The sequence below is a fragment of the Myzus persicae genome, unplaced genomic scaffold (genome assembly GCF_001856785.1).
Source record: "Myzus persicae strain clone G006 unplaced genomic scaffold, MPER_G0061.0, whole genome shotgun sequence".
NCBI lineage: Eukaryota > Metazoa > Arthropoda > Insecta > Hemiptera > Aphididae > Myzus > Myzus persicae.
Window position 1 is genome coordinate 571,909 of NW_019104366.1, and position 9,761 is coordinate 581,669.

The window sequence follows — 9,761 nt, forward strand, 5'->3', positions numbered from 1 at the left end:
AATTTTAAGTACACATTTTATGGCATATTACAGTATTTTTAAAAGCAGTTTTGAGGATTTTTTCGCATATGAATCCATTTTCTACTCATTAGTCATTATAAATTAATAGATATTACTTATTACTATATTTTCATTTATTCAATTGAAGTATTAAAGTTTATAAGTATATACAGCAATACATTTTAGTACATACATTTATTTAAAAATTTAAGACCCTTTAAAATGACTAATTTATTGCCCATAAATAAGATGTAACTGATTTTTAACTAAGTTAATTTACTTTTATTTTTTAATTAACTTGTAACTTTTACAAGTTTATGAAATAGAAAAACAACATTTAACTAAAATTTAAAACAACTTTCATGTTTCTATTAACTTAATTTACAAAAAATAGTTACTATTCCAGTCAGTGCGATTATGAGTTACCATAATGTTCAATTAGTTCTAATATTATACATAACAGAGTTAAATGAATAATTCAGAAGTTAAAATTTGTTATATTTTGAGTTAGCAAGACAGAAATTATAGTAATAATATTGACAAAATCACTAATTCATTGTAGTATGTTACAAACAAGGTAGGAAATCCAACACTGGTTAACTTTGAAACAAAATATTAAGTTGCACAAATATTTTATTTTGTTATAAATTTCATTATTTTCACCACAAACAAAGGATTCTAGCCACTCAATGGTCAATAGAATATTACCATATAATAGTGAATAGAGTATGGTAAGTAATGCATATTTTAATTTTTGACATTTAAACATCCAATATGAAATTTCCCATAATTTAGGGTTGCATTTAACTAATAATAATATCATGAAATATCTTACAAAAACTTATAAAAGTATAAATATAATTTCATTTTTTTTTGTATTACAAAAAAAAACATAAATTGGTCTTTTATATTATTACTAATTTGTTATTTCCAATTGAAATTATTTGAACTGTTGAGGTTGAGGTCCAAATAAGCCACCACTTTGTTTATTAGCCATTCTTGATGGAGCAAATCCTAATAGTTTTTGAATATTCTATTAAACAAAAAAAAATAACCATCAATTAATTTTTTATACAGTAATTTGTATTACGCGGTTAAAAGTATTTTGAATCTTACTTGACGTATTGACATGGTACACAATATATACAAGAAAATAAATGAACATTCTGTGTAATTATCACCAGGTAGATTTCTATGTGATAAGCCCTGAACCCAGGGAATTGGTGTAAAAGGTAATCTTGCTACAACACGTCCATCAAAGCTACGTATATGAAATATAATTTAAATATTTAAAATATAATTTGGGAAATGTACAAATAAAACTCACATGCTGTTGAACATGCTTAATAATGCAGTAAATGCAAAACCAATGGCAAACATGGACTTCATTTTTACCATTGACAAATCACGATTGTTAATTTTAAGTTTTTCTTCAACACGTTCAATTTTTTTCTTTTGTTGTTTGTCTACAGAGTCTCCATGAGCTTCCTTACGTTTTTCAACTGAAATAATAATGATAATTTATTAATAAATTATAAATAGATATGTAATGTTTTGCAAATGTTTAAAAACTTACGCTTTTTACTAGATTTTTCAATTTCCACTTTCAATTTTTGATATTTTTCGGTTCGATATACTAATAACCATGTTAACCCTGCAAAATATTTATTTTTTACAATTTTTAATATTTTTGAGTATAAAATATTAATGCAATGAATTACAATTTGCAATCATCATATTCAGTAAAAAAATTAGACTATTACACTTCAGTTCAGATTTATAAAAACACAAATAATAACATTATCCAGAAAATTAAATTTATATACTTATATATATGTATATATATATATATATATGTAATATATTGTAAGAACATGATAGTATATGATACAAACGATGATTTGCTTAACATTCCAGTTGCGTATTGTAATGATTATTCCACTAAATAGTGAGTATGTTAAAGGAGGCTGCAGTCTGTACAAATAATCATTTAAAACGGGCCAAAAAGCTAGGCAAAACTGTGGCCCTTGGATTTGATGGACTTAAATTTTGAAAATATTCAACACTTCTAAAGCATGACAGAGGCAATTTATCATTATTACAAATTTGAATAGCATAATAAAATTAAAATTCTTGTTTTAGAATTGTTAATAAAATCCTTTCCGTCATTCCCTAACCAACATAATGATTAACTAATATCCATTTTCAAGATTAAAATCTATGTCCCTCAATTTAATCTAGCATTTTGGTCTAGCAGCCATTTTTTAAAATTGAAAATAAGTTATTTAATTTAGTACCATTGTCAGTGCGTACACAAGTTAATTGACATCAATTAAAAGTAACAACCGACCTACCTAGAGGTATTATGCGACCCTACTGTTATATCTTATAATTCAAGGTAATTTCTAGGAAATATTAACCGAGAACGATTACAGAATAGTCACACACAATTATGTGAGTTTACTTTGCATATACTTACAAGTTACTTCAATATTATCATGTAAAATTGGCTATATTAATTTCTTTAAAACACAGCCGGCCAATTGCATTCCCCATAATTTATTATATTGTAACATTAATTTGAATTTTATGATTTTCAGATATTATTAACTACAAAGACTTGTTGGTTGTAATTACGGTACTTGTTTGTTATCGCCCCGCCAGTACAACGTTAAAAATTTATCTCCCCGCCACTATTGTTTGCTATCGCCCCGCCATATAGTTATTTATGCGTAGTAAAAATAATGCTGGACGTATTCTGCCACAGCAATGGATTTTGGGTGGGATATGTCAGGAAACCAAAGCGTGTTTTATAGTGAGTGTACCTGATCGATCGGAGAAAACATTGCTACCTATAATACAAAAATATATAAGACCAGGCTCAATAATTATGTCGGATTGTTGGAAAGTTTACAATAATTTGCAGCAAGCAGGATTCAAACATAATACTGTTAACCACACGTATAATTTTGTTGATCCGGACACAGGGGCACACCCAAAACATTGAGAGGTAGTGGGGATCTGCTAAAGGGGGAAATAAAAAGCGTCGTGGAACTAATAGAAATTTTCTGGAATCATATTTGGCAGAATTTAGTGGAGAACACGTCTTGGAAAATATGATGCATTTGAAACAATATCAAAAGATATTTCTGAGTTCTGGCCTCCTTTGTAAATTTAAAGTTTTTTTTTTAAATTTATAATTATAGTACATTTTTATATTAATTTTTTTATTGTTTATTTTATTATACTATAATATATTTTATTTATGGAGGGGCGATAGCAAACAAGAGTGGCGGGGAGATAAATTTTTAACGTTGTACTGGCGGGGCAATAACAAATAAGTACCGTAATTACCATTTTAATTTCATTTACACCAGTCATATTATTGTGTACCAAATATTTATAACTAATGTTAAAATACCATTTGATTTTCAAGTTACTAATAGAAATTCAACGAGTGCCTAAAATATTAAATTTTCAATATAAAAAAGGAATGAATTAACCTAATTGTATTCAAGTATACTTGATTACCTGAGTTAATTTCAAAATTAAAATATTTGATAAAATGTACTAATATTAATATTACATGCCAATAAAAAGGCAAGGAAAATGAATTTTTTGAAATGTGTACATATTAGGCTATTTTTTTCCCACCTGAGTTTCTATAGTTGACTATTAATGTGTTTATTGTTATTTTTTATTTGATAATTATTAGATTGCTAAACAAAAATCTGTTTATCAGTGTATTTAAAAATGTTTTGATTTCTAAATAAAATGTATGCACAAGTTGAAAAAGAGATCCTTTCCTTTATTAATTGTAGACCAACTCTCTGTAAGCAAGAATTTTTGTTTGATTTTACACTACATAAGCAAAATAACCAAAATAAGCACATGATAAGAAAACACTAATGATAGCATAACACTTGATGAGTTGTTTTCATCTAGATCATTATTTAGAATGCTCTACATCTACGGTTCATTTGGTGGAATTAACTTTCTTAATCCCCTACCACTGGAAAAATTTGAGTGTGGGACACCATGCATATTTGTTGTTTCAGTATATTTGATATCAACACATAGAACATACACAGTGACCATTAATTTTAAAGTCTGTCTATCTAGAGACACATTCTAAACCACACCTACCCTATATCAAAAAAAATTAAAAATTGCACAAAAGCCCATTCATGTAAAATCATATTTATCTAAAACGCAAATGCAATCAGTTTAATTTTAAAACAAAACACAAACACTATAATCAATATACCCACAGTTGATAAAGCTAAATTTACCTTCTCCTAATAGAGCCGTACAAATTGAAATAAATACGATGAGAAATGTATCGGACCACATTGTTCAGCGTTCTAATGCATTGAGTGTTGAATAGGTGGTAGGTATTTTCGAGTTAAATGTTGTTATATTGATGGCGTTTAGACGATAACCAATACGGAAATCATCAAAACACGGTTCGAAGTATTTTTACTACAGAGTACAAAACGGTCGAAGCCGTTTCTGAATGATTCTCTCAATAAGAATAATTCCACAAACTCGAATTTCTGTTGTCGTTATCATCGTGATTTAGTGATAACTTGTTATCACGGCAGTCGTGTCGCCGCGTTGTAAGACATTGATTAAACACGTCTTCAGTCTGTCGTCAATTGGAACAACCGTTCATGCCATGAAATGTTCTGTCAGCCGATCGGAATCCCATGTTTTGAGTTCGTCAAAATTGAGAATTGTAGTTTTGCAAAATGTAATAGGAATGCCGTACTGGGTCCTTACGTTCGGTACGATTGTAATTCGCATTTACGACATTATCAAAATTTTAATTGTTATTACCATAGAGTATATAGACTATAAACTAGTTACAAATTTATAATTTGTATTTGACTTTTTTATAATCAACGTCCAAAGTCATGGAACAAACGGTTCGTATTGCCGAAGTGTGAGTGTGTGACTATCCGACAATCGGGCAAACGCGGTTACCGTCTGATTTTGGCCGCCCGGTACGACCGGTGACCGTGAGGGTTGCAGCAGTTTAGTAGGCGACAGTTGTAGTTGTAGCGGACGTTTCGATCGTTCGCACAATTGGAAGGTGGATCAAATTGTTGCAACCTATTTTTGATTCCGTTTACACAATTTTTCAATTTTTGAAAATTTCCTATACATTTTTTGCAATAAAACTCAAAAATTATTGAAATCGATTAAGTTAAAATTATTTTTACACGCTTTACGCGGGCGACATATTCGATGTTTTCTCGAATACGCGACGAAACCTTACATAGACAGTGTCGCGCCCCATTCGTAATCGTCTGGAAATCATGTTTTAATGTTCCTTATCATTTTTGTTTCATTATCACCTCGCTCCGATTCACTTCACCGTCGTCCATCCGGTCCGGCGATCCATGTTTCTTAAATTATTAAACATTTTTTTTCTTCTCAAATGTGTGACTTTTAAAAGTTTATATTAATAAATACAAACACCAAAAACACCAACCATGTATTCTGTTTGGCGACAGTATCAATATGTCTATAGAAATACAGTAAGTACATTAGATATATAGTATATTTGTATAGTTAGATAAAGAAATACAAATATCGGAAAATAAATCAATGTAAATGAGGTATTCTCTGAAAATTATTATATTTTATTGTATATATTTCCTAATATTATAACTAAACAAAATTCACTTTCACATATGTAAATATTAACATGTCATTGATTTGATAGTGTATGATACAAAGTGTAGGTATTGATTTAAACTCATGGGTCAATACATTAACCAAAATTTTGTCTTAAAAATAATCTTCATGGTCTAAGTTATGCCTCTGAGTATTGTACTTGCTTAATTTATTCGATATCTCATATAATATTTTATGTTAATATATATTTTAGATGTTTCTTTAGATATTCTTAAGGGGTTTAATGTTATTTATTTCATAATCTAGTTTCATATTAGTTGTTAAATTTAATATTCCTTTTTGTGTTCTTTTTTGGCGTGAAAAACTAATTATACCTAATTTTATTTTTACCAATAACTTAATTAAATTGTTTTTTGTGTTATATGTATATTTCATTAAACTTGGTATTCCAGCATTGCCTGAAGTATTATTCAACTTCACCTCCTCAGAAACCAAATTTTGTCATGCAACTGATCTATAATATTAGAGATGAGATTTCTAAAAGCAAAGAGATGAAAAAAAATTTGGAACAATTTCGTGCTGAAAAAAAGAAATTGGAAGAATCTGATAACTTAATTAAAGCTAGGTAATATGATTATAACTGTTCTGTTAATATCTTGGTGATTAATTTATAAACATTTTAGACAGAAATTAAACACAATAGAATCAGAAACATTCAAAGTGACTCAACAAGCTAAAAATGTTGTTAATGTTGTTATGACTTCAGTTAAGAAAAAAGTAAATGAAGCTAGTGAATCTGATTTGGCAAAAAAAGCAGGTAAAATTTTCACTGATTTAATATAGTAAAATGTATTTAAACGTCTGAATTATTGTGAATTAAGGACTATTAAGTGGAAGTATAAGCAAAACAGTACTGGAAAGTGGAACAAAAATTGGTCAGTCTGGTCCTGTCAAGACTTTTTCTAGTACTGCTGAAGCTATTTCAGCACAAATAGAAAGTGATACTTCATTAAATTCACATGTAAGTGTTTATATTTTTAATATTTAGTATTTATGTAACAATATTGATTTCCCAACTTTTAGGTTTATAAAGCACCAAAAACTTTAAGAAAACGGTCAGACTTGGGTCACCAGGGAACAGTTGTTCCTAATGAAACAGAGACTGGTATTACTGTTCATAAAGACTCAATGTAAATACATTTTATTTAAGTATTCTAGTTATATGGTTATTATTTAATTTATTTAGTTATATTATAATATATCTGAGATAGGGCTGCCATTACTATTTGTATGTTATTAGATAATTCCTAAGTTACAAGTTCTTATAGTTGTAGAATTTTAACCAATATTTATCTTATAATATTTTATATTTCCTGTCAATAATACTATGAAAAGCAAAAAGGTAGATAGCATTTAAGATTTAATGAACTCAGGCTTTCAAATTAACTTGGACTGTATACCAGTGGTGGTTTTGACAAATATTTTTACATGAGGCAACCAAATATTTAATGTACCATGATTCTTCTGTGATGTATAATATGTTTAGGTATTTTTTTAAATTTAATACCATTTAATGGTATGGGTTATGCAGTTATGCTATGGATAATAGATGAAAGATTAGCCTGTACCCAGTTATTAACAATTAATTAATTAAATCCCTATCAATATGTCCTACATAAATTCTATAAGCTATAACATTGTTGAGTAGTTGATTTTAATAACCTCAGGCTTTGTTCTGCGCATTCTCTATTCACACTATTTTACAAGCTTACGTGTGTGCGTAACTACCACCTCAGTCAACCCTAGCGCAATAGCGGTGGCAGCGTCGAGTGAATTATTAAATGGAAATGGCTATAGCTAATAAGTTACATTACAGCGACGCACAGCCATTCCCTTGTTTGTGCAAGTTCAGAGTTCTATACAATGTTTAATATACAAAATGTTGACATTTATTTATTTAACTTAAATTCTTAAGCAAAATGCGTTACTCAAATTCAGTAGAATTAAATTCAGTTGATTTGCAATATTATAGAAATTTAAATGATAAAATAATGCTTATAAGCACATTTTTATTGGTAAAAAACCTATTAAAATTATTTAAAATAACAGTACTAAAATTTCAAACTTGTTTTTCAATAAAGTGTGACAAATAACCTTGCCTTTTACTATTAAGTATAATTTACGATTGATTTTCAAACACTATTACCTTTAATTATGTAATTATATTCATATTAACTTTTAATACTATCCACATACGTACATCTATACTTGTGCAGTTGTCGGTCTCATTAGTTTTCTTGTATAGTTTTACCAAAAATAATATTTTAGGTGCTGCACTAAATTTAAATTATACTAATACTAATACCCAATCTAAATTAAAACTCAATAGCATAATATTTTGCTTCATAGAAATGAACAGTGTATAATCATTTGATTATTTGATTTAAAATAATAGTATGATACAAAAAATTACATAATTACACATAACACATTATAATTTTTAATAATATTTTACTCTAAAACATAATTGCAACTGCTAGGCCCCTAAAAGCTTAAAGCTCTATGAAATTTCTTGCGCTGCTTACCGTTAACACCTTCCCGGAATTTTAAGATGGCCAACTTAAGGGTAATTTTTCTATAATCTAATTATTTTTTGTTCCGTATTCATTTATTTTTTGATGAAAATTGATGAAGTCTATATTGTATTAGTTGTGAAATCATAAAAGTTATTTGTATATAAATATATTTATTTATTTTATGTAAGAATATATTAAATAAATGTAACTACCAACTTCACCCTTACTTTTATATTATGAAGCCTTAAAGTCAACAAAAAAAATTCTTGTTAATGATAAATGTATTAAATAGAATAACATTGATATGTGTTGTATAAATATATAATACTCACCTGTATATTCATTTGGCTCACAAAAAAATGTTGTATGGAAATGTCGTTGAATTTAAGTATTAAATGAAATGCTTGAGCAAATCATATTATTAATTGTATAAAAATCTATTGAATAAAACTAATAACCTAAATAGTTGGCTGTCCCTATGTTTATTTATAGATATACTATTTTAGATGCGTTACGATAAAAATTTATACTAAATTAAAATTTAGAATACATTTAAAGCTTTAAAGTTTAATATTGCTGATATTGAAATATTGTTTTGATTATAGGATATATGAAAGTTGGAAAAAATTCAAATCTGAAAATGTATTTATGCAAAAATTATCAGACCTAAAAGAACGGTTTGATGACAGTGATCATGTTTTAGCAAGAGCTACACGTTCAGTAACTGACACTTTATCATCAGTATTTCATAATGCTGAAATGTCAGATGTAGTAACAGAATTGTGTCGTGTTGAACCTGATTTCAGTTTAGTAAACTTTATCCGTCAGTGTGAAACTGATATCATACCAAATGTGCTAGAAGCTATAGCACGGGAAGATCTAATCATTTTGAAAGACTGGTGTTTTGAAGCGCCTTATAGAGTACTATCACATCCTGTTACTGAGCATCGACAAAAAGGTCATCAAACATACTGCAAAGTACTAGATGTACATAATGTAGATGTTGTTACTGGAAAATTAATGGAACACGGACCTGTATTAATAATATCATTTAGTGCCCAACAAATCATGTATATTAAAGATGTGAATGGGTTAATCATTGAAGGAGATCCTCATACTGTTATCAGAGTGATGTATACTTGGGCAATGTGTAGAGATGTTAATGAAGTAAATCCAAGAGCTGCATGGAAATTATTAGACATAGCAGCAAATTCCAGTGCACAGTTGTTGTAAACTGTAATTATAAGTTTAAGATTATTTGTGACAAAATATTTTATTTCTCAAATATTCTTACTGTTTAAGTAAATTTCTGTTTAATATTTGATCAATTATTGTTCAAAGTTAACAAAGAACTGTATTATATTAAGGTCATACCTTAATGTGTTGTTACTTATTTAGTAAAATTCTAGTTGGTTTTTATTATTTCAACGTGAATTTGAAAGAAATCCTTTTTTCCATACAATTTGTCTTTCAACAGCTATTTATAAAGAAGTAATCCAGGAAAATTGTATGTACTTAATGTCTTTATTGGAAGATCAAAAA

General features: G+C 28.1%; 2 protein-coding genes across 2 annotated transcripts; one reads left to right on the plus strand and one right to left on the minus strand.

The window, feature by feature from the left end:
* Positions 1-856: 856 nt before the first annotated feature.
* On the minus strand, positions 857-4,601 carry LOC111041530 (calcium load-activated calcium channel). Its single transcript, XM_022325812.1, has 5 exons — positions 4,293-4,601; positions 1,577-1,654; positions 1,328-1,502; positions 1,117-1,261; positions 857-1,033 (listed from the first exon to the last, which is right to left on the minus strand). Exons 1-5 carry the CDS (start codon positions 4,351-4,353, stop codon positions 941-943), a joined length of 552 nt encoding a protein of 183 aa, XP_022181504.1. The 5' UTR covers positions 4,354-4,601; the 3' UTR covers positions 857-940.
* A 667-nt stretch (positions 4,602-5,268) lies between these two features.
* On the plus strand, positions 5,269-9,761 carry LOC111041529 (mitochondrial import inner membrane translocase subunit TIM44). The gene is made up of 6 exons (XM_022325811.1): positions 5,269-5,543; positions 6,096-6,268; positions 6,327-6,460; positions 6,525-6,664; positions 6,727-6,833; positions 8,825-9,761. The coding sequence occupies exons 1-6, from the start codon at positions 5,499-5,501 to the stop codon at positions 9,450-9,452; spliced, it is 1,227 nt and encodes a 408-aa protein (XP_022181503.1). The 5' UTR covers positions 5,269-5,498; the 3' UTR covers positions 9,453-9,761.

Coding starts and splice junctions, on each gene's coding strand:
- LOC111041529 (XM_022325811.1), top strand. CDS start 5,499: ATGTATTCTGTTTGGCGACAGTATCAATATGTCTATAGAAATACA. Junction 6,665..6,726: donor ATACTTCATTAAATTCACAT/GTAAGTGTTTAT, acceptor CCCAACTTTTAG/GTTTATAAAGCACCAAAAAC. Junction 6,834..8,824: donor ACTGTTCATAAAGACTCAAT/GTAAATACATTT, acceptor TTTTGATTATAG/GATATATGAAAGTTGGAAAA.
- LOC111041530 (XM_022325812.1), bottom strand. CDS start 4,353: ATGTGGTCCGATACATTTCTCATCGTATTTATTTCAATTTGTACGGCT. Junction 1,655..4,292: donor TACGGCTCTATTAGGAGAAG/GTAAATTTAGCT, acceptor AATATTTTGCAG/GGTTAACATGGTTATTAGTA. Junction 1,034..1,116: donor GTACCATGTCAATACGTCAA/GTAAGATTCAAA, acceptor TTTGTTTAATAG/AATATTCAAAAACTATTAGG.